Source organism: Panthera pardus, unplaced genomic scaffold, assembly GCF_024362965.1.
Source record: "Panthera pardus isolate Hobbes unplaced genomic scaffold, ASM2436296v1 HiC_scaffold_25, whole genome shotgun sequence".
In the NCBI taxonomy this organism is placed as follows: Eukaryota; Metazoa; Chordata; class Mammalia; order Carnivora; family Felidae; genus Panthera; species Panthera pardus.
Window position 1 is genome coordinate 80,364,690 of NW_026526821.1, and position 27,690 is coordinate 80,392,379.

At 34.8% G+C, this 27,690-nt stretch overlaps 1 protein-coding gene across 4 annotated transcripts in view; it reads right to left on the reverse strand.

Moving 5' to 3' along the window:
• Positions 1-908: 908 nt before the first annotated feature.
• The window catches only part of WDPCP (WD repeat containing planar cell polarity effector), a 382,460-nt gene continuing 355,678 nt past the window's right edge, over positions 909-27,690 (reverse strand). For 3 of the 4 annotated variants that reach the window (XM_053890730.1, XM_053890728.1, XM_019434749.2), the window contains 2 exons: positions 10,070-10,098; positions 1,615-1,711 (listed from right to left, as the gene is read on the reverse strand). In XM_053890730.1, the coding sequence (XP_053746705.1) occupies positions 1,661-1,711; positions 10,070-10,098 (80 nt within the window). In that variant the 3' untranslated portion in view covers positions 1,615-1,660. Of the gene's footprint in view, positions 1,712-10,069; positions 10,099-27,690 lie in introns of all 4 variants that reach the window. The other variant, XM_053890729.1, reaches the window with a different exon arrangement.

The window sequence follows — 27,690 nt, forward strand, 5'->3', positions numbered from 1 at the left end:
CACATCGCTGTAGAGACAGTGGTGAAACGAACAAAAGGATATGGTAGATCAGGAAATGTGATTTGTATTTTCGGTTAATGGCTATTTACTAGAAAATCTGGAGAAAATGTTGCAGTCTTGACAAAACCATATATTTCTCAATATAATTTTTTCTTTAAAAACACTAGCTAACTTTTGATTATTATGGTAAAGATCAGAATAGTAAAATTAAAATCTGCTGGTAACTCTACATCTCTTTTTAGTATGGCTCATATACTATGTATTACTAAACCTTTTCCAGAGGAGTAGCAAACTGAAAAATCTAATTTGAGTTTTACTTCCTTTCTTCATCATACCATCTGGTAGAGGTGCATATGAATAGGAAGTAGGGAGAAAAATCTGAAGTGTAAAAGCCTTCAATCTAATTAACTTCTAAGATTGAAATAAATAATTTACCTCATGTACAACATTTGAAAAAAATGTTGATTATTATAGACATTTACTCTTCTAAAATACATGCTATTTGCCTAATGAATGGGTGTCAAGAACTGTGAAGGGCTTGAGATTTTTACCCTACTTGTAACAAATTACCAAGTAACAGTGGCATGCTGGTAGAAGACATGAGGCTCAAGACTCAGAAATAAAAGACAGTTTATTACTCATAGTAATAACAGCTATAGTGTCAAGTTTTGGTGGGCAGGGGGAGGGCATTGATTCCTAAGCCCATTCCCATGAGGTGATGTCAAGAAGGTCAGATGACCCCTGCACACTAGGTGGGCTGTGTAAAAGCTAGGAACTCTGAGTTTAGGGAACTTTAATTCTTTCACATGGTCAGGGAGACTGCCTGGCTTGGTCGGTGGAGCATGTGACTCTTGGTCTTCTTTGAGCCCCAAATTGAGAGGTATAGATTACTTAAAAATAGAATCTTTAAAAACAAAACAAAACTTTTTTTTTTAAAAAAGCTTATTTATTTATTTTTGAGAGAGCAGGTGAGGAACAGAGAGAGAGGGAGAGAGAAAGAATCCCAAGCAGGTTCTGCACGGTCAGAACAGAGGCCCATGCAGGGCTCAAACCCATGAATTGTGAGATCATGACCTGTGCCGAAATCAAGAGTTGGAGGCCCAACCCACTAAGTCACCCAGATGCCCCCAAAACAGAACTTTTCAAATGGGCAGTAAGCATGTCTGGTCTATGCTCTAGAGGGAGATGGTATCTGGCTCCAAGGGGCATTCTTTGCCTCATAGCCATAATTCAAGAGACCCATAGAAAACTGCCTCCCAGCAATGGGTCTGGGCTGAAAGTTTTGCTTAGTAAATATCTTATTCATAATGCAAATTAATAATGTAAACAAGTTCACAAGAGTAAATGTTTAAAATACTTGGGAGAACCACGTTTAAATATTTTACTTTTTATACCCAATAATATATAATTTAAGAAACTTCGAAAATTTTAAATTATTGAAAATAAGGACTTTTACTTAGGATCACTGCTGGTAAGTTACATGTTTTTGAAACTAATAAAATGTAACTTGAGAATACTCTCAATTTAAAACACTTAACTAATTCATATTGTCTTTTCTCTTTTTAATCTGTATAGGGAGATTTTACTCTGTATCAGGCCATGAAAGATTTTAGATGTGAGAAATGTGTTGTTTTATTTAAGTAAAAAAGTTTCTCATTGTTTATACCAAACCAAAGTGAACCATTCTGAGAGAACCACCATCTCCAAGTTCCTGAAAGTAAACAAATAAAAACAATTAAAATCATGTTTATGGTAGAGATTAAACAATAATTGACTTAGTATTTATATTTTAATATTTTTAATATAAATATTAGAAAACATTGAAGCAAAATAAAATAGTTAAATGCACTGTATATATGTAAATAAGAGAACCATGTATTCAGCTTACTGTTAAAATTTTGATACGGTGTTCATAAAGGCAGTAAAGATTAATAATATACAAAGCATAAAAAGGTAAAGAAGGAAAAATGTTAGTTGAAATTTGGAAGCATGTAAAGGCTCCTGCAATAAAAAGTTGCAAATTATGAATCCTCATTTTTTTATTCTACCTTTTTGATTTTATAATACTATCTGTTCCCCAAGTCTATTTCTTAATTTTGGTGTTTCTAAGCCCTTCATAAAATTTTATGAAGCTGCAAAGAGATACAAGAACTTCATCCATTTCCCATTTTTTGCTTTCTTTCTCACCTTCCCACCTACCCCATTAAGTAGAGATAAACAAAAAATTTTATCATAGGATTCTGAAATTGGAGAATGTTTAAACATGACACCAAAGGTGAATGACATTATTTGAAAAACAGTACAGTGGGGACATTTTTGAAATTTGGAAATAACCTACTTAAAGTTGAAATGGTAAAGGGGAAAAGTAAAGAGAGTACGGATGGTGGTTAGTACTTAAGCTAACATGTCATAATTGCAGATATTACTCTTTAAGAATTTAAAATTATTCCTTACTTATATCTTTAAAGTTCTTTTTAGTGAGAAGCCTTTCAGAAATTTGTCCTATCTAGAAGAAAACAGGTGTGGGGTTGACACGTAAGGGAAGCATGTATGTATGTATGTGCCTATGAATCCTGATAATACAAAATTAAAAAAAAAATTACCAACCTGGAAAAACAGGTAACAAGAAGAATGACAAACTTAACATTCCTGGAGGCTTATGTGTGTGTGCTGGCAAGTTCAGGAGACTTAGGTAGCTTTCAATTTAAAAACAAAAAAAAATGAAAGTACCAGCTTTTTAAAAAGCATAAGTTCCAATTCTTGGCTTATAAGCTACTATCCCAAAGTTTGTTTTCTCCACCACTAGAATGGTCATCAAGAAACTTGGCTTTAGTTTTTGGTCTTGTTGACTAACTGGCAGAAATCCTAGGTAAATTATTTCTCTAATATCTGGTTATAACTGTTACCAAAGGCCAGATTTTGTATACTCGATGTATCATCTGGTTCAACCATATTCTTGATATATATATATATATCTATATATACTGATATATAGATATATATATATCTATATCTATATATATAGATATATATAGATATATATCTATATCTATATATACTGATATATATAGATATATATATACTGATATATATATATATCAAGAATATATATATATATATCAAGAACATATATATCAAGAACATATATATATATATCAAGAACATATATACATATATATATATATATATATAGTGTCTTATGTTAAGAATTACATTCTCAAAAAAAAAAAAGAATTCTCAAAAGTAGGAACCTTAGAATTAACTTCTTAAGAATCTCCCAGGACTTAAAAAAAAAAAAAAAACAACTTCATAAAATTCATCCTATTTGTAAAAGACTTACTTCAGGGCATTTCAGGATTTCCATCATAATGTGTTCCATGCTAAATAACATTGACTTGTCCTTATTCAACTTGGAGGACTATTTTGGTGATTAATGAAATAATGTATTTTGTATACACAGTTACTTATTATTTGAAATAAAGTCAATTCATTAAATAAAATTTGGAACACAGAAAAGTATAAACAATTACCCATAGTCCCACTAGTCAATTAAAACTGTGGTTTAACATGTATTTGCTTCCAGTCTCTTTTTTTCCACGTTATATATATATATTTTTTAAATTTTTTTTTTCAACATTTTTTATTTATTTTTGGGACAGAGAGAGACAGAGCATGAACGGGGGAGGGGCAGAGAGAGAGGGAGACACAGAATCGGAAACAGGCTCCAGGCTCCGAGCCATCAGCCCAGAGCCTGACGCGGGGCTCGAACTCACGGACCGCGAGATCGTGACCCGGCTGAAGTCGGACGCTTAACCGACTGCGCCACCCAGGCGCCCCTATATATATTTTTTAAACACAGCTGAAATCATATATACAATTCTATATATTTTGGAGGGTTTTGCCTCAGTTTGAACACTTTTCATTGCTTCCAGCCTTTGTTTTTAACGGCTTAATTTTATTCCATTAAATACTGTAGCTTTACTCAACTATTCCTTTTTTTTTTTTTTTTTTTGGTTAAAATCTGTGTTGTTACCAGTTTCCTCTTTTTTTTTTAGTAAGTAACTCAGTGATAGAAAATTTTTAAAAGATATTACTAGGCATGAGTTTTATTTCTGTGTTTAGGATTATTTCTTTGGTATGGAGTTGCAGAGATAGAATTATTGGACCAAAGCTTATGAAATTTTAGGCCTCTGGATAAATACTAGAATTGGTAGTTTAGCTTTCTTTATTTCCTAGTTTGGGAGGAGGTGATTTTGTTTGGTAATAGAAAGTTGTGGTTTTGATGGAGGCTAATCTTCATTTTATTAAGTGCTGAAACTGTGCTCACCCTTGACTGAATGGCTACATGTTAATTCTTGTAATAATTTACAGCAACAAAAGGGTTTTCCCAGACCCTCATTTGATTTCAACATACGGGCTGGTGCATTTTCTAAACCACACCCTATTACTGTTACCTAATGTTGGGTGATACCAGGTCACTTTCTTTTAAATGTACATAGACTTTGATAATCAAATTCTGTAGACAAGTTATGCTTTGCTTTGTTGCAAACTGGATTTTGACTTCTTCCTCAATTAATACAGATATCTATATCTATATCTATATCTATATCTATATATCTATATAATACTAAGTGAGCATCTCATTATTTTACATTAGGTTTCCCCTAATGGTCTCATGTTTCTTGTTTGTTTCAACAATAGTTAAATCCCAGAAGTGTTCCATTTTAGAGAGAGAAGAAAGTTTCCTAATTGGCGGTCCTTTCATTTTACAGATGAGGAGACCAAGGCTTATGTGGGTTAAGTGTTTTATCCATAATTACTCATTTAGTGGCAGACCTGGGATTAGAATTTCGTTTTTATTTCTCTGAGGTGCTTTTTCCACTACAGCTTTTTTTATGTAGTAACAAGGAACATGTGTTCCACAGGCTACTTTATGATGAACTCTTAAGATTGCCTTACTCTGTCATTTAAGGCTTTTTTCTATAGGCATGCCAGTAGCCCACCCCTGTGTGACAGGAGATGCTTTCTTGAGCAAGTGGTCCAGTTACTCCGGTTTCACTATAGACTGTTAACTCTGCTTATTGCATATTTGGTATCATACACGGATTTATTTTTAATCAGCATTCCAGAGTTTTGTTGCTTGATATTCTTTCTAGAAAATGAAATCTTAAGTTGACTACAATCTAGCAGTTGCCAAAGGTTGGCTTGAGGTTTCTGGTACGTGTGTGAGAGAGGTTAATAGATAAGCTAACTATCTCATTGTCTAGCCTTCTCTGTGTTAAGTCAGCCATCAGAAAGGAAGGTGCTGGGAACATGTCCTCTCACTTTTCCACAGAATAGCCTTCACTGAGTTGTGATTCAGTATAATTCCAGCTTTCATAGAAGATTTCTAATGAAAACTTCTCTGTGAATAGGATTTCTTTTTCAGAACTCTACTTGAGGAATGTTTAGTTTCTAACACAAGCTTGCTTTCTTTGTTTGTTTACAAGAGAGAGAGGGCAGGGGAGGGGCAGAGAGAGGGAGAGAGAGAATCCCAAGCAGGCTCAGGGGTCTCCAGGCATTCTTGAGTATGAATCCAGTGCTAGAAAAACGTTTCAATTTAGTTGCATTTACTGTTTGCATACTTTAAACAATTAAGTCAGTAAAGACAATAATAATGAATGGTGTTTTGGAATTACAAAATGCTTTCACATTACCTAATTTGACATAGCAGTCCTATGATGTGTTAAATATAACTGTTCCAATTTTACAGTTTAAGAAATAGGTATAAATAGGCTGTAGCAGTGAGGAAGTAGTGGAACAAAAGTGGAACTGAGATAGTTTGCCTATAAATCCTACATTCTTTCTATTATACCATGATGCCTCCCCAAGTAAAGTAAACCTATTTCCCCTTTTTACCTTAGCCTCCCCAAATTGAGAGCCAAACTCCTTTTTAGTTGTATGTAACAGCCCAGATATTCAGCAACATCTCTTACTCTGCAAATTTTAATTGATATTTGCTTTGTCTAATTTCATTTTTGATATTGTATATAAAATAATTTTGTGAACTCAGCTCCAAATCTTTCAGAAAGTAGACAGGTCAGAAATACTAAGATAAATTGGTTCCTTCTATGAAGAATGACTACTTTTTATGGCTGTGCTGACCCTTTTGTTTTCTACCTAATGGTTTATCTAACTCTCCTCTTTGGGTAATAGGTTTATATATTTAAAAATATTTTTTAAAAATTATCCTTTGGAGGACAGAAATAAGTATGAGACGAATTTAGCACCTTTCCCATCTTAACAAATATATGAAGATGTTGTTATCCATCAAGTAGATTAATAAGCTTTATGAGGGGTCCCTGGGTGGCTCAGTCGGTTGAGCGTCCGACTTTGGCTCAGGTCATGATCTCGCGGTCCGTGAGTTCGAGCCCCGCGTCGGGCTCTGTGCTGACAGCTTGGAGCCTGGAGCCTGTTTCGGATTCTGTGTCTCCTTCTCTCTCTGACCCTCCCCCATTCATGCTCGGTCTCTCTCTGTCCCCAAAATAAATAAACTTAAAAAAAAAAAGCTTTATGATAGAAGTGACAACCAAAAATTGCTTTTATCACACTTGTACAAATTACTTAAACTTCAGTTATATAACGTGCTCCTTGTTAACATGGATAATTGTCAGTATGTAAATATATTTCCAAATACATGTAAATATATGTGTATATATGTATGTATATGTTTTATATGTAAAAAATATATATTACATATAAATTTATATGTAAGTATATGAATATATGTAGGTATTTAGGTTTATATTATATATAAATGTATATGTAAATATAATATATGTGTGTATACATATATCCCTAACATTTACATATTGACAACATAGACACACAAAAATACTTTCTTCTATTCATACTGCTCTTTCTGGTTGGAATCCACCTTGTTGGATGATAGAAGAACACAAAAAGAGCAATATAAACAGCAGATTGGTATATCTGTTGTAATTCCACATTAAAAAAATGAGTTTCTGGCATTTCCAAGTCTAAGATTTTTTCCAGACAGTATGCCAGTGAGTAGTACAGGTAAAACAATGTAGCTATATGACTGTACAATTTATTACCTATTTATGACTGAAGTCAGTGGGAAACAAGAGGTATGCTCCATACCTAGAAATGTATTCCCACATGCAAGCCCAAGTTATCCTCTTCCAAATTGATTAAAGTTTAATGGAGAAATCAAATTCTTTTCCTCAGCATTTGCCAGTACAAATCCTTCCCAAAATCTTCCCAAGAGCCAGCCAGACTTCTCGTAGTTTTATTTCTTTTTAATTGTGGGGTGAAATATACATAACATAAAATTTGCCATTTTAATCACTCATGACTTTCCCAATTTGTTTTTTCTTTGCTGTCATTGACTGTTAACTGTAGCTCAGTTAAGATCTGTTTAAATGCGTATTTCAAAATAGTTCTGGAGAAAGTGGGTAAAAATCTTCTTAGAGTGTACCACATCTATTAGAGAACATCTCCCAAATTTCAGGACATCTGAGATTAGTAGGGTAACTCTGAAGACTGTCTATAAATTTTAAAAGTGAGAAGGAGTTAAGCATTTGTGGAATTGCCTTCCTATTGCAGGGAAAAACTGTCAGAGTGTTGTTTTTTTATTTGTTTTCAGAAAGACTAACATAAATTGTTCTTCAGATGGTAGTTACATCAAGTTAAGACATGGAACGTAATTCCCTTTTCATATTTTTCACAAAAGAGAAGGTAAACAGGGATCTGAAGAACAAACTTTTTCTTGAGAGGTCCATAAGCAGGCAGTAATGTATACTATTTGAGAGAAATGTAGCTACTCTAGTAACAAATGTTTTGACAGTCAGCTAATTCAAAGCATCAGAGAACTTTGCACCTGGAGTTCTCTATATATCACCCAGCAGATTCTACCCAAAGAGTTTTCTTAGAATTGAAGTGCACAGCACAGCTCTCCAAAACAAAGAATTATCTGGCCCCAGATGTCAGTACCTCTGAGTTCAAGAAACTCTGTTCTAGAAGAGGATTGTTTGGGTTAGAATTCCAGCAGTATACTTTATAAACTGTGGGGAAGTTACTTAATATCTGTGTCTGTTTCCTTGTCTATAAAATGGCACTAATAGTAATTTTTAACTCATAGACTTGTGAGAATTAACTGAATTAAAATATTTAAAGCATTGAGACCAGTGCCAGTAATATAATAAGCAGTTGAGAAATACTAGCATTATTTTATTTATTTTATTTTATTTATTTTTTGCTTTCTTTTTTTTTGTTGTTTTATTGTTAAAAACTTAGTTCTTTTTTTTTTTTTTTTTTTTGGGACAGAGAGTGACAGAGCATGAACGGGGGAGGGGCAGAGAGAGAGGGAGACACAGAATCGGAAACAGGCTCCAGGCTCCGAGCCATCAGCCCAGAGCCTGATGCGGGGCTCGAACTCACGGACCGCGAGATCGTGACCTGGCTGAAGTCGGACGCTTAACCGACTGCGCCACCCAGGCGCCCCTAAAAACTTAGTTCTTGTTGAATATATCCAATTGGTTAAACTTAAATAAATAGGTGATAGAGAAATATGCTGAAAAAAATTACTAAAAGAAAATTATACAAAGAAACACATAAAATCCTAATTTAAAATGCAGTATATGGAAATTTTGAATGAGAAATACCTTTGTAAGCAATAATGATAGGCTCTTATAATCTGAATTTTATCTGTATCTTCCTAAACAAGTTTCTAAACAAGAAACTAGAAGGTTGAACATGACGTGTATATGACTGGTGCTAATCTGAACTTAAATTGTATTAATATCTGAATTTAAAGACTTGTGGCCTAATAATTAAGTTATGATAACCATTCTATACTTCAGTACACAAACTGATAGTCCTCTCATTCTGTGTAACAACCCTTACAGAAAAGTCCTTGGGAAATCAGTTTCTTGATTGGATGTCCTGTGCACTTATGTATTCAAGTGGATGTGTATAAAGTTTTGACGGGATGCAGTTTTTTTTTTCTTTAACAAGTGTTCTTAAAAATAATCTATTTAAAAATATACAAAACTTATAGTTAGGTTTCTTTAAGCTTTAGCAAATTAAGAGCAGATTATATGAATGTGTATTCAACTGTAACATGGAATATTTTTCTCTAAGCAAATCAAGAACTAAAATTATTTTCATTATAAATATATCTATAAAGAAGTAGATTGAAACAATGGTTTAATAATTACTATCATTAGTATAGTTCCATATAATTAACAAAGTCCTAGCACATACATAGTCACAATACTCCTTCATAAAAATCCCGTGGGGTATGTGGAATTATCTGTTCTATAGATGAAGAAGTTGAGGCATCCATAGATGAAATGATTTTCCAAAGTATAATGCTAGTAATTGTAGAACGATTATTCAGACTCAAGTCTCATAATCAGTTACTATGGCAATCTGCTGAGAACTTTTTAATAAAATTATGAGACTTTCTCTGATTTAGACCTAACCTTTTTGAAATTGGTATAATAAACCATAGATATTTCCTCAAAATGAATTTAGATATTTTAATGGCAGAATATGGAGAGAGACCCAACATGCATTACTTATGAAAATTATACATAAATATAATAAAAATGAATTTGATAACCTTGTCATTATTATAAACCTTTCTTTTATTTTTAACTTTTAATTTTGGATAGTTTCAAACATAAACCAGAGTAGAGAGAATAATATATGTAAACTGCTATTTTACTCATCACCCACCTGCATCAATTATCAACTCATGGTGAGTTCAGTTCATGTATATACCTCCTACTTTCTTCCCACTGGATTATTTTGAAGCAAATTCCATGTATATAATTTCATTGTACATGTTCCATTATGCATAATTTTATTTTTCAAAAATAACTATTTTAATAATAATTACAGCCCTGAAATACTACAAAACTGAATAGTTCTCTAGAAAAATATTTTCCCATTAATATATACCAGTGGGCATCTTTTTCTGAGTTCAAAATAATCACATATAGTATGATTTTCTCTTGGAATTTAATTTTCTAATGATAAACAGTAAGAGAAAGCATTTTACCTGTTCTATGTAGTCTTCTCGCCTTTCTCCTTTAAAAATAAAATATTGCAACATTAATTATTTGACATCTAATAAAGAGCCTTACTGAAAATTGTTAACAGAACTTTTTAATATATCCTTAGTAGCAAGAGAAATATTTTAATTAGGACTATTTTAAATCCTAATTTAAACAAATTGAAATACTGAAAACTCAAGAGACAGCAATAGCCAAACCTCAAAATAGTATGAAACTACCAGTGATTCTCATACATACCTTTGGGGCTAAGAGCTGCACTGAAATCAAATGAGTAGACTATATCTACATTGTTCCCTCTGTTCTTAAAATGATACCTTAAAACTTGATTGGCAAGTAAGTTTCATCTAAGTGCCAATTCTAGTTGATTAGTGGTGGTTACCTAGAAAACTCAGTTGAGTTTTATAAGCCCCCCCTTTTTTTCCCCTCAAGGGAAAAGAATACTGTATTTGCTTATGGGTTATTTGCTCTCATAGCAGTGATATACCTGCTAGGTCCTGGCTTAGTATATCTAAATGATGCTTTTAAAAGAGACATCCTTACTTAAATTTATATGCCACTAGACTGAAAGAAAACACATGTCATAGTGCTACAGTCTAATTTCCCATTATTCATGGTATTAGATAGACATTAATTTATATATTCTCATCCTTGAAACAAGTAATTGTGTATAATTGGTGGGTGTTTATAGGTACCAGTTATGTTTCTGTACTAGCCCTTAGTGCATGTATACCACTCATTTGGCACTATGCTTATGTTAACATATTATTATTTATTTCCTTTATTTATTTAGACTGGCTTCCCAAGTATATTATGTTTTTAAAAGCTTATCAGCAGCATCTTATTTCTCCTTGTAGTCCTGGCAACAAGAAATGCCTTGATAATGATTATATTTCCTTTTTTTAAAAAAAATTTATTCATTTTTGAGAGAGAGAGAGAGAGAGAGCGAGCATGAGTGTGGGAGGGAGAGAGAGAGAATCCTGAGCAGGCCAGTGCTGTCAGCATAGAGCCTGACTCGGGGCTTACCTGAGCCAAAATCAAGAGTCAGACGCTTAACCCACTGAGCCACCAAGGCTCCCCGATGATTATATTTCTATAAAAATACATGTTACTTGTCTGTCACTAACTCAAAATTACTTGCTATTTTGGGATATTTTTGTACAGAATGGGATGTTTTGCTTAGCTATATAGTTCAAAAATTGCAAAACACTTTAGATCTTTCTGACTTAAAAACATCCAGTGTTTGTGTTATTTCATCACAAATTTATGATATGAGCTTTCTCCCTAAATTTAATGGCGAGTTACTCTTTGAACAGTGGTACTCAAAGTATGGGATGAAGACTAATAGCTGATCATCAAACTATTTTTTGCTGGTCTGTTAACTGTTTATTATTTGTGCTTGGAAAAAAGAAGCAATTGTAAACATTTATGGCAGTTTGACAGGATAATTCTATGTATGTTTAATAAAATTTGAATTTTTATTTTTAAAATTTTGATATTACACTTAAAAAGTTGATATAATTGACATATAACACTATGTTAGTTTTAGGTATACAACATGATTTGATTTATTGTGAAATGATCACCACAGTATGCTTAGTTAACATCTATAGCCATTAGAATTTTCTCTTGTGATGAAAAATTTTAATATTTATTCTCTAATCACCCTTCAGAAATATAATACAGCATTATTATTAGTTTTTAAAATTTTATTTTAGAGAGCGTGCATGAGCAGGGGAGAGGGGCAAATGGAGAGAGAGAGAATCCCAAGCAGGCTCCACACCTAGCACAGAGCCTGACGCCATGATCCTGGGATCATGACCCAAAATAAGCTGAAACCAAGAGTGGGATGCTCAGTCAACGGGATGCTGAGGTGCCCCTGATACAGTATTATTGATTATAGTCATTATGCTGTACATTATATACCCATGACTTATTTTATATATGAAAGTTTCTACCTTTTGATAACCTTTACTCATTTTTCCCACCACCCCCATCTCTGGTAAACACCAAACTCTTTTCTGTATATCGGAGTTGGGTTGTTTTTTGTATTTGTTTTTTAAGATTCCACACATGAGTGAGATCATATGATATCTGTCTTTCTCTGTCTGACTTATTTCACTTAGTATAATGCCCTCAAGGTCCATCCGTGTTGTCAGAAAAAACAGGCTTTCCTTCACTTTTATGGATGAAAAGTATCCCATTGTGTATTTATATCATATTCAATCACTGATGGACACTGAAAGGTTGTTTCCATGACTTGGCTATTGTGAATAATGCTAATGAACATGAGAATGTAGATACTGTTGTAAGTTAGTATTTTTGTTTGCTTTGGACAAATACAAAGAAGTTGAACTGCTTGATCAAATGGTAGTTCTATTTTATTTTATTATTTTTTTTGAAGAATCTCCATATTGTTTTCTATAGTGTACATTCCTACCAACAGTGTACAAGGGTTCCCTTTTCTCCACATCCTTCCTTGCCAACTCTTGTTATTTCTTTTTGCTAATAACCATTCTCACAGGGGTGAGGAGATACCTCACTGAGGTTTTGATTTGTATTTCTTTGATGATTACTGATGTTGAGCACCTTTTCATGTACCTATTGGATATCCATATGTCATCTTTAGAAAAATGTCTATTTAGATCCTTTGCCCCCCACCCCCGGTTTTTGTTTTTTTTGAGAGAGAGAAAGAGAGCATGCACATGAGAACTCTGGAGGGGCAGTGAAAGAGGGGGAGAGAATCTCAAGCTGTCTCCACACTCAGTGTGAAGCATGATGCAAGGCTTGATCTCATGACCCTGGGATCACCACCTCAGATCCTGTGCCCATTTTTTAATTGGATTGTTTGTTTGCTGTTGAGTTGTCAGGTCTTTATATATTTTGGATATTAACCCCTTATCAGATATATGATTTGCAAATATTTTCTCCTATTCAGTAGGTTTTCTTTCATTTTGTTGATGGTCCTTTGCTGTGCAAAACTTTTCAGTTGGATGTTAGTCCCACTTGTTCATTTTTGCTTTTGTTGCCTTTCCTTTTAGTGTCAGATCCAAAAAATTGTCTCCAAGATTAAAATCAAGGCTCTTACTGCCTATATTTTCTTAAGGAGTTTTCCTATTTTGGGTTTCATATTCAAGTCTTTAATCCATTTTAGGCTATTTTGTGCATGTAGGGTAGTGGTATGGTTTCATTCTTTTGTATGTAGCTGTAACACTTTTTCCAGTACCATTTATTGAAAAGATGATCTTTTCCCTTTTGTACATTCTTATCTCTTGTATTGTAAATTAATTAGCCCTATATGCTTGGGTTTAATTCTGGGCTCTCAGTTCTTTTCCATTGATCTATGTGTCTTATTTTTTTATGCCAGTATCATACTGTATGATTACTGTGGCTTTGTAATATAGTTTGAAATCAGGACGTGTGATTTCAAGTCCCACTTGATTCTTCTTTCTCAAAATTGCTTTGGCTATTGGGATCTTATGTACTTCCATACAAATTTTAGGATTGTTTATTCTTTTTTTGTGGAAAGATCCATTAGAATTTTGAAAGGAATTGCATTAAATCAGTAGATTCCTTTAGGTAGTATGGACATTTTAACAATATTCTTCCAATCTGATCATGGTTTCTCTTTCAATTTATTTGTGACATCTTCAATCTTTCATCAATTTCTTATGGTTTTCACTGGGCATGTTTCTCACTTCCTTGGTTAAATTTATTCCTAGGTATTTCATACTTTTTGATGTAGTTGTAAACCAGATTGTTTTATGTCTTTTTATGACAGTTCAATATTATTACATAGAAACACAACAGATTTTTGTATGTTGATTTTTTTAACCTGCAACTTTACTGAATTTGTTTATTCTAGCAGCTTTTTGATGGAATCTGGGTTTTCTATAACCATTCATCTGCAAATAAAGTTTTAGTTCTTCCTTTCCAATTTGGATAGCTGTTAATTATTTTTTCTTGCCTTAAGTGCTCTGGCTATGACTTTCAATACTGCATTGAATAAAATGATAAGAATGGGCATTCTTGTCTTGTTCTTGATCTCAGAGGAAAAGTTTTCAGCTTTCACCATTGAGTAAAATGTTAGCTGTGGGCTTGTCATATATGGCCTTCATTATGTTGAGATATGTTCCCTCTATAACCACTTTTTGAGATTTTTTAAAATCATAAATGGATGTTGAAATCCATCAGATGATTTTTCTGTATATATTGAGAAAATCATAGGATTTTTATCCTTCATTTTGTTAATGTGGTGTATGACATTGATAGATTTACAAATGTCGAACCAGTCCTTGCATCCCTGGAATAAACTGCATTTGATCATGGTGTATGATCCTTTTAGTGTTATTGTTGAATTTGCTAATATTCTGTTGAGGTTTTCTGCATCTGTTCATCAGAGATAGTAGCCTATTGTTTTCTTTTGTATGGTGTCATTGCTACTTTTGGTATTAGGGTAATTCTGGCCTTGTAAAATGAGTTTGAAAATCTCTGCTTTACTTTTTTTGGGAAGAGTTTCAGAGGATTGTTACTCTTACTTAAATGGGTAGAATTCGTCAGTGAAACCATCTGGTCCTGGAATTTTCTTTTGGGGGAGATTTTTGATTAGAGATTTAATTTACTTTTCTGTATCTTCATGATTCACGTTGATAGGCTGTATGCTCCTAGAGTTTTATCCATTTCTTCAGATTTTCCAATTTGTTGAATTCTAATTGTTCATGGTAGTCTCCTATCCTTTGTAAAAATTTCTGGGAAGCCAGTTTCATTTCTGCTTTCTTTTTTTTTTTTTTTTAGTCACATTTCATTTATTTCTGCTCTTTTTGTTGCTATTTCTTTCTGCTAACTTTGGGTTTAGTTCTTCTTTTCTAGTTTCTTGAAGTATAAAGTTAGGTTGTTTATTTGACCCCTTGTTTCTTAGTGAAGGCATTTGTCATTATTAACTTCCCTCTTACAGCTGCTTTTGATGCATCCCATGAGTTTTGATATGTTGTATTTCCATTTTAAAATTTGTCAAGGAATTTGCTTTTTCTTTTGGTTTCTTCTTTGATGCATGGACTGTTTGGTACAATGTTGTTCAATCTTCACATATTTATAAATTTTCCACTTTCCTTCTTATAACTGATTTTTAGTTTCATACCACTGTGGTGAGAAAAGATGCTTGATATGATTCAGTTCTCTTAAATTTGTGAAGACTTGTGTGGTGTAACATATGATTCTTCCTAGAGAATGTTCCATGTGAGATTAAGAAGACTATGTATTCTGTTGCTTGGATAGAGGGTTCTGTGTGTGTTAAGTCCACCTAGTCTAACATGTCATTTAAGTAAAATGGTTTTTAATATTTTCTTTTTGTAATGTTTATTTACTTTGAGAAAGAGAGAGCATGAGTGTGTGAATCGAGGAGGGGCAGAGAGAGAGGGAGAGACAGAGACTCCCAAGAAAGTTCCACACTGTCAGCGCAGAGTCCAACACAGGGCTCAATTCCATGAACCATGAGATCATGACTTGAGCTGAAATCAAGAGTTAGATTCTTAACCAACTGAGCCACCCAGGTACCCCTGGAATAGATTTTCTGTTTTGATGATCTAATTGATGAAAGTGGGGAATTTAAGTCCCCTACTATTTTTTAATTGATGTCTGTTTCTCCCTTGACATTGATCAATGTTTGCTTTATGTATTTAGGTGCTTCTTCATTGGGTGAATAAATATTTACAAATGTTATATCCTCTTGTTTGGTTGGTCCTTTTATCATTATTTTATGACCTTGTTTGTCTCTTATTATAGTCTGTCTTAAAGTGTATTTTGTCTGCTATAAGTATACCTACCCCAGCTTTCTTTTGCTTTTCATTTGCATGGAGTATATTTTTTCCACTCTTTACTTTCAGTTTGCCTGTCCTTACATCTGAAGTGAGTCTCTCGTAGGCAGCATATAGATGCATCTTCTATTATCATTCGTTCAGCCAGTCTGTGTCTTTTTTTTTTTTTAAGTTTATTTATTTATTTTCAGAGAGAGCATGAGTGGGAGAGGGAATAGAGAGAGGGAGAATCTCAAGTAGGCTCCTCACTGTCAGTGCAGAGCCCAGCCCAGGGCTCAAACCCACAAAACTGTGATATCGTGACCTAAGCCAAAATCAAGAGTTGGATGCTCAGCTGACTGAGCCATCCAGCTACCCCACTCTCTGGCTTTTTATTGGAGAATTTAGCTCATTTTCATTTAAAGCAATTTATTGGTGAGTAGGTAGTTATTGGCATTTTGTTAATTGTTTTCTGGCTGTTCTTAAAATTTCTTTATTCCTTTCTATTTTTCTTTCTTTTTTCTTTTGTGATTTGATAATTTTCTGTAGTAATAGGCTTATAGATCTCCTATCTTTTGTGTATCTATAGGTTTTTGCTTTGTGGTTACCATGAGGCTTACATATATCTCACATCACATAGAAATAAATAAAGATGGTCTATTTTAAGTTAATAGCTTAAGTTCAGATGTATTCTAAACCTGACATCTTTTCTCCCTCTTCCACATTTTGTTTTGATGTCACAATTTAAATCTTTTAGTTTTCAATATTAACTTACAAATTATTGTAGTTACAGGTATTTTTACTACTTTTGTCTTTTAACCATCATACTAGATTTACAAGTAGTTAACCAACCACCTTTACAATATAAGATTATTTCTGATATTTGCTATATTTACCTTGACTACTGAGATTTATACTTTCCTATGTTTTCCTATTGTTAATTAGTGCCTTATGTTTAAGCTTAAGGAAGTCCCTTTAACATTTATTGTAAGTCAGGTCTAGGGGTAATAAACTCCTGAAGCTTTTGCTTGTCTGGAAAACTCATTCACACACCCCCCCCCACCCCAAATCTTAAGGACATCTTTGCTAGAGAGTCTTGTTGGCAGTCTTTTTCTATCATTATTTTGAATATATTGTGCCTACTCCCTCTGGCCTGCCAAGTTTCCACTCAAAAGTCTTGATTTTCTTATGGGATTTCACTTGCATTTAACTAATTGTTTTTCTCTTGATGCTTTTAAGATTCTCTCCTTCTTTTAAGAACAAATATTGTTAAAATACCCAAAGAAATCTACAGATTTAATACAATCCCTATCAAAATACTAGAAGCATTTTTCATGGAACAAATAATCCTAAAATTTGTATGGAACTACAAATGACCCCGCATAGCCAAAGCAGTCTTGAAAAAGAAAATCAAAACTAGAGGCATCACAATTAGAAACTTCATATTATACTACAAAGCTATAGTGATCAAGACAGTATAGTACCGGCACAAAAACAAACACATATAGATCAAAGGAATAGAATGGAAAACCCAGAAATAAACCTACAATTACATGTTCAATTAATCTTCAACAAAGGAGGCAGAATATGCAATGGGAAAAAGACTCAACAAATGGTGCTGGGAAGATTGGACAGCAATACGAAAAGAATGGAATTGGACCACTTTCTTACACCATACACAAAAATAAACCCCAAATAGATTAAGAACTTAAATGTGAGACCTGAAACCATAAAAATCCTAGAAGAGAGCACTGGTTATAATTTCTCTGACAATGGCCATAGCAACATTTTCCTAGACATGTGTCCTGAGGGAAGGGAAACAAAAGCAAAAATAAACTATTTGGATTACATCAAAATAAAAAGCTTCTGCACAGCAAAGGAAACAATCAACAAAACTATAAAAAACAACCTACTGAATGGAAAAAGGTATTTGCAAATGACATATCTGAAAAAGGGTTAGTATTTAAAATATATAAAGAACTGATACAACTCAACACCAAAAAAAAAATCCAATTTAAAAAATGGGCAGACAACATAAACAGATATTTCCCCAAAGAAAGCATTCAGATGGCCAACAGACACATGAAAAGATGTTCCCCATCATTCATCATCAGGGAAATGCAAATCAAACCATAATGAGATATTACCTCACACCTGTCAAAATGGCTAAAATAAAAAAGACAAGAAACAACAAGTGTTGGCAAGGATGTGGAGAAAAAGGAACTCTTGTGCACTGTTGGTGGGAATGCAAACTAGTGCAGCCATTGTGGAAAACAGTATGGAGTTTCCTAAAAAAATTAAAAACAGAGGCACCTGGGTGGCTCAGTCAGTTAAGTATCTGACTGTTGACTTCAGTGCAGGTCTTGATCTCACAGTTTCGTGAGTTCAAGCCCCAAGTTGGCTCTGTGCTGGTCCTGCAGAGCTCCTTGGGATTCTCTCTCTCTCTCTTTCTCTTTCTCTCTCTCTGCTCCTCCCCTGCTCACCTTCTCTCTGTCTCAAAATAAATGAACTTTAAAAAAAATTAAACAAAAAATTAAAAACATAACTACCATATGATCCAGTAATTCCACTACTGGGTATTTACCCAAAGAATAAAAAACCACTAGTTTATAAAGATAGATGTACCCCTGTTATAGCATTATAACAGTACTGACTGTATAACTGAGTAAACAGTATAACTGAGTACTGACAAATATACAGAATTGTTGAATCACTATATTGCACACCTGAAATGAATATAACACTGAACATTAACTTACTGGAATTAAAAAAAAAACACACAGATGCGAGGCTGGACCAATTACCAAAAAAAAAAAAAAAAAAAAAAGATTCCCTCCTTATCTTTAACTTTAGACAATTATAATGTGTTTTAGAGTGGGTCTCCAAGAGTAGGGAAGTTTTTAGCTATTATGTCTTTAAGTTCTCTACCCCTTCTCTGTCTCTTCTCATTCTGGAACTCCTATAATATGAATGTTGGTCCACTTGATGCTCTCTCATAAACCCCTTAAATTATCTGCACTTTTTTTTTCTTCCTGCTGCTATTTAGATGAGTTCTGCTGACCTGTCCTTGAATTCACTGCTACTTTCTTCTCATTCATCTGCTTTGATGTTGAATCTCTGTGTTGTATTTTTCAATTCTGTTATTGTATCTATCAGCTCTGTGACTTTTGACACTTTCCTATATTTTCTCTTTGTTAAAATTTGTTCATAAACTTTGTTCATACATTTTTCTGGCAAGATTGGTAAGCATCTTTATGACTGTCATTTTGAACTTTTAATCAGGTAAATCACTTACTTGTTTCATGAAAATGTTTTTCTGAGGTTTCATCTTGCTTTCATACGGAACCTATTCCTCTTTCTTCATTTTCTTGACTCTCTGTGTTAGTTTCTATGCATTAGATAAAACAGCTGCCATTCCCTGTTTTGAAGCAGTACCTCATAGGAATGATTTTCATCTTTCAACCCAAGTCTCTCAAACCTTTGTGCTTCTCCAAGCAGCCTACTTTATTCTTAGTGGCTGTCAATAGTTGCGGGTTTGCCAAGACCTGTCAGAGTCCAAAAGGGGAAGATCTTGGTTGGCTCATAGATTCAGACTGATTGGAAACAAACCCTCAGGCAGTAGCTTTTAAAGTATGCAGACATGACTCTTTCATGGGAAGACTGGGAGTGTTTTTGCCATTCCCTCTGAAATGGTAGCCTGTGAATGCAGGTCCCACCGGTCACCAAGAGTTAGGATATCAAGGAACTTGTCCTCTCGGCAGCAGACAAAAGTTGAAGCACCAACCAAGTATACAAGCTCCTTTCTCAGAAACACCAGTGACCTGGAGTAGGGCAGAGGGAGAGCAGGAAGATAGTTCCCACCCTCTGAGATCTCTGGAGAGGATTACAGTTGGCTCTTAGATGTGTATTAAATTAGAATCCTGTCCCTCAGGGTGCAGCCAAGAAGGTATCTTATACACCTCTTTCACAGAAAGACCAGGCATTTCAGTCTGCTGCCTTTCTGCTGTGCCCTAGGGTAGCTGGTTAAGAACTCTTTCTCCATTTATTACAGTCCTTTTGAATGTAAGCCTTGCTGGCCACCAGAGCTAGGTGATCAAAGGGTATCCCCCTAGGTGGCAGCTGCAAAAACTGGAATGCCAAACAAGTGCACAGTTCATTTCCAGGAGATATAGGCAACCTGGAACGAGGCAAGTACAATGACTGTCACTGTCAAAATGACAGAATCCCACATCCAGATATTGGTTGTTCCAAAATAACTCAAGTTCTTCAATTACATTTCTCTTTTTTTATTTTTTTAATGTTTGTTCATTTTTGAGAGAGAGAAAGAGTGCAAGCAGGGGAGGGGCAGAGAGAGAGGGAGACAGAATCTAAAGCAGGCTCCAGGCTCTGAGCTGTTAGCACAGAGACTGACGCTGGCCTTGAACCCAGGAACCATGAGATCATGACCCGAGCCAAAGTCAGATGCTTAAATGAGTGAACCACCTAGGTGCCCCTTCAATTACATTTTTTAATACCATGAAGGAAACTATATTAACCACAGTGATACAAAAAGCTGTAGATGTTTAAACGTATACAACTTGATGGGTTTGGAGATACGTATACACCTGTGAAACCATCATTACTATAATTGCCCTAAACTTATCTATCACTTCCAAAAGTTTCCTCCCATACCCCCTTTGTTGTTTTTCCTTTTTTCCTTTGTGGTAAGAGCACTTATCATAATACCTACTCTCTCAGAAAATTTTAAAATACGGTATTAAACATTACAGGTCACATACAGTAGATCTCCAGAACGTTTTGCATAAATTAAATTTTGTACTCTTTGACCAACAGATTCCCATTTCCTCCTCTCCACAGCCCCTGGCAACCACCATTCTACTCTCTGCTTCTATGTATTTGACTATTTTGGACTCCACATATAATTGAGATCATGTCTTGCTTTTTTTTTTTAAGTTTTTAAATTTTATTTTGAGAGAGAAAGCACAAGTAGAGGAGGGGCGGAGAGAAAGGGAGAAAGAGAGAATCTCAAGCGGACTCCGTATTGTTGGTGCAGAGCCCAGCATAGACCTTGAACTCATAAACCATGAAATCATGACCTGAGCTGAAGTTAAAGTTGAAGCTGAAGTTAACCGACTGAGCCACCCAGGAGCCCCAAGATTTGTCTGTGTCTGGCTTAGTTTACTTAGCATCATGTCCTTTAGGCGCATCCATGTTGTGGCAAATGGCAGGATTTCCTTTTTTAAGGCTGAATAATATTCCTCTGTATACCGAGAGTTGTAATTATTTATAAATTTGGGGTATTAACTTACCCTTATTTAATATTTGGCCTGTAAATATTTTCTCCCATTCTGTGGGTTGCCTTTTTATTTTGTTGAGGGCTTCATTTTTGTAAAGAAGTTTTTTAGTTTGATTTAATCTCATTTGTCTATTTTTGCTTTTGTTGCCTGTGCTTTTGGTGTCCTATCCAAGAAATCATTGGCTAGTCCAATGTCTGGTAGCTTTTACCCTAGATTTTCTTCTAAGACTTTATTGTTTCAGGTTTTGAGTTTAGGTCTTTAATCCATTTTGAGTTGATTATTCAAAATGGAGTGAGATAAGGGTCCAGTTTCATTTATTTACATGTAAATTTCTAATTTTTCTCCCAGCATTTATGGAAGAAATGGTCTTTTCCACGTGTGTATTCGTGGCACCCTTACTGAAGATCAGTTGATTCTTATATGCATGGACTTAGTTCTGGTGCTCTATTCTGTTTCATTAATTTATATTTCTGTTTTTCTGCCCATACCATACTGTTTAGATTATTATAAATTTGTAATATGTTTGAATTGGGCAGTATGATACCTCCGGCTTTATTCTTGATCAAAATTTTTTGAGCTATTTGGGGTTTTCTGTAGTTCCAAAAAAATTTTAGTATTGTCTTCTGTTTTTGTAACAAATGCCATTGGGGTTTTGATAAAGATTGCATTGAATGTACAAACTGCTTTGGGAAGTATGAGCTTTTTTTTTTTTTTTTTTAATGTTTATTTTGAGGGGGAGAGAGAGAGAGAGAGAGAGAGAGACAGGAGGAGGGGTGGAGAGAGAGGGAGGCACAGAATCTGAAGCAGGCCCCAGGCTCTGAGCTGTCAGCACAGAACCCGACACGGAGCTCAAACTCACGAACTGTGAGATCATGACCCGAGCCGAAGTCAGATGCTCAACTGACTGAGCCACCCAGGCACCCCAGGATGAGCTTTTTTTAAACAAATTTTTAAAATGTTTATTTTTGAGAGAGGTGGGGGAGAGAGAGACAGAGACACAGAGCACAAGCAGGGGAGGGAAGGAGAGAGAGTGAGACACAGAATCTGAGACAGGTTCCAGGCTCCAAGATGTCAGCACAGAGCCTGATGGGTGCTTAATGGGTGCTTGAACCCATGAAATGTGAGATAATGACCTGAACCAAAGTAGGATGCTTAACTGATGGAGCCACTCAGGTGCCCCAGGAAATACGAGCTTTTTAACAATACTGAGTCTTCTAGTACATAAACATGAGATGTCCTTCTATGTATTTGTTTTGTTTTTGTTTTGAGAGAGAGAGAGAGATAGAGAGAGAGATTGTGTGAGCAGGAGAGGGGCAGAGGGAGAGGGGAAAAGAATCTCAAGCAAGCTCCACGCCCAGCATGGAGCCTGACGTGATGCTCCATCCCAGGACTGTGAAATCATGACCTGAGCAGAAATCAAGAATCAGATGCTTAACTGACTGAGCCACCAGGCACCCCATTTATTTCTTTTTAAATTTATTTCTTTAAAAAATGTTTATTTTTGAGAGAAGGAGATAGAGTGTTGGTGGGGGAGGGGCAGAGAGAGAGGGAGACACAGAATCTGAAGGAAGCTCCAGGCTTTGAGCTGTCAGCACAGGGCCCTACATGGGGCTCGAACTTACGAACTGCAAGATCATGACCTGAGCTAAAGTTGGATGCTTAACTGACTGAGCCACCCAGGTGCCCCCTTTTTAAATTTCTTAAGTCAGTGTTTTGTAGTTTTACGTGTATAAGGGTTTTACTCCTTGGTTAAATTTATACTTAAGTATTTCTTTTTTAAAAAATATTATTGTAAATGGAACTGTTTTTTAAATTTCCTTTTTGGTAGGTGGTTAATATATAGAAATGTAGTTGATTTTTGTATGTCGGTTTTGTATCCTGTGTTGTTACTGAATCCATGTACTCTGTTTTTTGTGGAGTCTTTAAGGTTTTCTACATTTAAGATTATGTCATTTGCAAACAGGTAGTTTCACTTCTTCCTTTGCAATTTGGGTGCCTTTGTTTACTTTTTGTTTTTAATTGTTCTGCCTTATACTTTAAGTACCATGTTGAATTGGAGAGGGGGGAAGTGGACATCCTTGTTTTAGAAGTTAAATGTGATGCTTTCAGCTTTTCACTGTTGAGTACGATGTTACCTGTGGCCTTTTCACAAATGGCCTTTATTGTGTTGAGGTGCATTTGTTTTAGTACTTGCTTTGTTGAGAGTTTTTTCTTTCTTACCATGAGAAGGAGATGAATTTTGTCAAATGCTTTTCCTGCGTGTATTGAGATGATTATGTTAATTTTATCCTTTGTTCTGTTAAATGTGGCATGTCACATTTACTGATTTTTCTATGTTGAACGATCCTTGCATTCCAAGGATATGATTCTTTTAATGTGCTCTTGAACTAAGTTTGCTAGTATTTTGTTGGGGATTCTTGCAACTATGTTTGTCAGAGATGTTTGACTTGTAGTTTTCTTCTCTTCTGGTGTCTTTGTCAGTCTTTGGTATCACGGTGGTGTTGGTCTCATAGAATAGGTGGAAGTGTTCCCTCTTCTTTGACTTTTTGGAAGTGTTTGGAGAGGACTGGTATTAATTTTTTTGATGATTGGTAGGATTCACCTGTGAATCCATCTGGTCCTGGACTTTTCTTTGTTGGAAGGTTTTTAATTACTCCTTTACTTTTCTCATTTGCTATTGGTCTTTCAGGCTTTCTGTTTCTTCTTGATTCAGTCTTGGTAGGTAGTATGTTTGTAGGAATTTTGCTATTTCATGTAGGTTTTTCAAGTTACTGGTGTATAATTTTGGTAATAGTCCCTTACAATCCTTTTTATATCTGGGGGATCAGTTGTAATGTCTCCTCTTTTGTTTCTGTTATTATTTGATTCTTCTCTCTTTATTTCTTAGTCTACCTAAAGGTGTGTTGACTTTATATTTTCCCAAAAGAATTCTTAATTTCATTGATTTTTTAAAAATGTATTTCTATTCTCTATTTCAGTTCTAATCTCTATTACTTCTTCCTTCTGCCAACTTCATGAATAGCTTGTTGTTGTCTAGTTCCTTGAGGTATAAAGTTATGTTGTTTATTCTACATTTAAAAAAAAAAGCTTACTGCTATAGCCTTGCTTGTTAATACTGTTTTTGCTGCCTCCAATATGTTTGGATATATTGTGTGTCCATTTTTGTTTCTTTAGAGATATTTTCTTATTTCCCTTTTGATTTCATATGTGACCCAATAAATGTTTGAGTATGCTTTTAAAGTTGTGAGTATTTGTGAATTTTCTCATTTTCTTTTTATTATTCATTTCTTTTTATTTTTCTTTTTGATTATTGGATTTTCTTTTTTTTTAATTTAAATTTTAGTTTTTAATATATAGTACAATATTGGCTTCAGGAGTAGAATTCAGTGATTCATCACTTACTTAAAACACCCAGTGTTCACCACAACAAGAACTTTCCTTCATATCCATCACCCATCTAGCTCAACCCTCATCCACCTCCCTCCATCACCCTTAGTTTGTTCTATATCATTAAGAGTCTTGTGTGGTTTGCTTCCCTTTCTTCTTCTCTCCCTTCCTATATGTTCATCTGTTTTGTTTATTAAATTCCACATATGAGTGAAATCATATGGTATGTGTCTTTCTCTGATTGACTTATTTCATTTAGCATACTACATTCTAGCTCTGTCCATGTCACTGAAAATGGCAAGATTTTGTTCTTTTTCATGGCTGAGTGATATTCCACTACACATACATATGTATACATATATATGTATGTATATATATATATATCACCAGTCAGTGGACATTTGGACTCTTTCTATTGTTTGGCTATTGTTGCTAATGCTGTTATAAACGCTGGGGTGCATACACCCCTTCAAATCTGTATTTTTGTATCCTTTGGGTAAATACATAATAGCGTCACTACTGGATTGCAGGTTAGTTCTATGTTTAGGTTTTTGAGGAAACTATACTGTTCTCCAGAGTGGCTGCACCAATTTGCCTTTCCACTAGTGGTGCAAGAGGATTCCCCATTCTCCACATCCTTGCTAACACCTGTTGTTTCTTGTGTTGTTAATTTTAGCCATTCTGACAGGTGTGAGGTGATATCTCATTGTGTTTTTGATTTGGATTTCCCTAATGATGAGATGTTAAGCATCTTTTCATATGTCTGTTAGCCATCTGGATGTCTTCTTTGGAAGAGTGTCTGTTCATGTCTTTTGCCCATTTCTTCACTGGATTATTTGGTTTTGGGGTATTGAGTTTGATAAAGTCTTTATAGATTTTTAGATATGAACCCTTTATATGATGTGTCATTTGCAAATATCTTCCCCCAATCTCACTGGTTGCCTTTAAGTTTTGTTGATTGTTTCCTTCACTATCCAGAAGCTTTTTATCTTGGTGAGGTCCCAGTAGTTCATGTTTGCTTTTGTTTCCCTTGCCTCTGGAGATATGTCTAGTAAGAAGTTGCTATGGCTGAGGTGAAAGAGGTTGCTGCTGCTTTTCTCCTCTAGGATTTTTGTAATTTCCTGTCTCACATTTAGGTCTTTCATCTATTTTGAATTTATTTTTTTGTATGGTGTAAGAATCAGTAATCAAAAATCTTCCAACAAACAAGAGTCCTGGGCCAGATAGCTTACCAGGGGGATTTCTACCATATATTTAAAGAAGAGTTAATACCTATTCTTCTCAAACTGTACCAAAAAACAGAAATAGAAATCTTCCAAACTCATTCTATGAAGCCAGCATTACCTTTTTTCCAAAACCAGACTAAGACTCCACTAAAAATGAGAATTATAGGCCAATATAATATCCCTGATGAACCTGGATGGCAAAAATTCTCAACAAGATACTAGCAAATCAAATTCAAGAGTACGTTAAAAGAATTACCATGATCAAATGGGATTTATTTCTGGGCTGCAGGGCTGGTTTGGTATTCACAAATCAATTAATGTGATACACCACATTAATAAAAGAAAGGATAAGAACCATATGATCCTGTCAATAGATGCAGAAAAAGCATTTGACAAAAATACAGCATCTATTCTTTTTTTAAAAAGTTTTTAAAATGTTTATTTTTGAGAGAGAGAGAGAGACAGAGCATGAGTGGGGGATGGGCAGAGGGAGAAGGAGACACAGAGTCTGAAGCAGGCTCCAGGCTCTGAGCTCTCAGCATAGAGCTCGATATGGGGCTTGAACCCACGAATGGTGAAATCATGACCTTAGCTGAAGTCAGATGCTTAACTGAGTGAGCCACCCAGGTGCCCCCAGCATCCATTCTTAATAAAAACTGTCAACAAAGTGGGGATCACTGGAACACACCTCAACATCATAAAGGCCATATATGAAAGACCCACAACTCATATCATCCTCAATGGGGAAAACCTAAAGAATGGACCTAGAATGTATTAAGCTAAGCTCAAGCCTTTCCCCTATAGTCAGGGACAAGACAAGGATGTCCACCCTCACCATTACTATTTAACATAGTACAGGAAGTCTTAGCTTCAGCAATCAGGCAACAAAAAGAAATAAAGGGCATACAAATTGGCAAAAAAGAAGTCATACATCCACTATTTGCAGGTGACATGATACTCTATGTAGAAAACCAAAGACTCCACCAAAAAATTGCTAATACATAAATTCAGCAAAGTCACAGGATATAAAGTCAACGTGCAGAAATCTGTTGCATTTCTATCACCAATAATGAAGTAGTGGAAAGAGAAATCAAGGAATCATTCCCATTAACAATGCACCAAAACCAGTAAGATACCTTGGAATAAACCTTACTAAAGAGATAAAAGGTCTGTACTCTGAAAATACAGATTTATGAAAGAAATTAAAGAGGACAAAAAGAAATGGAAAAGCAATCCATGATCATGGATTGGAAGAACAAACTTTGTTAAAATGTCTACACTACTCAGTGCAATCTACACATTAAATGCAATCCCTATCAAAATACCACCAACATTCTTCACAGAGTTAGAAAAAACAATCCTGAAATTTGTATGGAACCACAAAGACCCAGAATAGCCAAAGCAGTCTTGAAAAAGAAAAAACCGGAGGCATTGTGATTCTGGATTTCAAGCTATATTACAAAGCAGTAGTGATTAAGACAGTATGGTACTGGCACAAAAACAGATGGAAACAAGAGAACAGAATAGAACAGATGGAAACAATGGAACAAAATAGAAAACCCAGAAATGGACCCACAGCTATACAGTCAACTCATCTTTGACAAAGCAGGAAAGAGTATCCAATGGAAAAAAAGACTGTCTCTTCAAATGGTGTTGGGAAAACTGGATGGTGACATGGAGAAGAATTACTTTCTAATTTCATTCCATTGTGATCAGAAAAGATATTTAAAATGATTCCGGTCTTTTTAAATTTGTTAAGACCTGTTTTGTGAACTAGTATGTGATCTATCATGGAGAATGTTTCATGTGCACTTGAGAAGAATGAGTATTTTGTTTTGGGGTGGAATGTTCTATATATGTTCAGTTTCCATTTTGTCTATAGTGTCATTCAGTTCTGCTGTGTTAC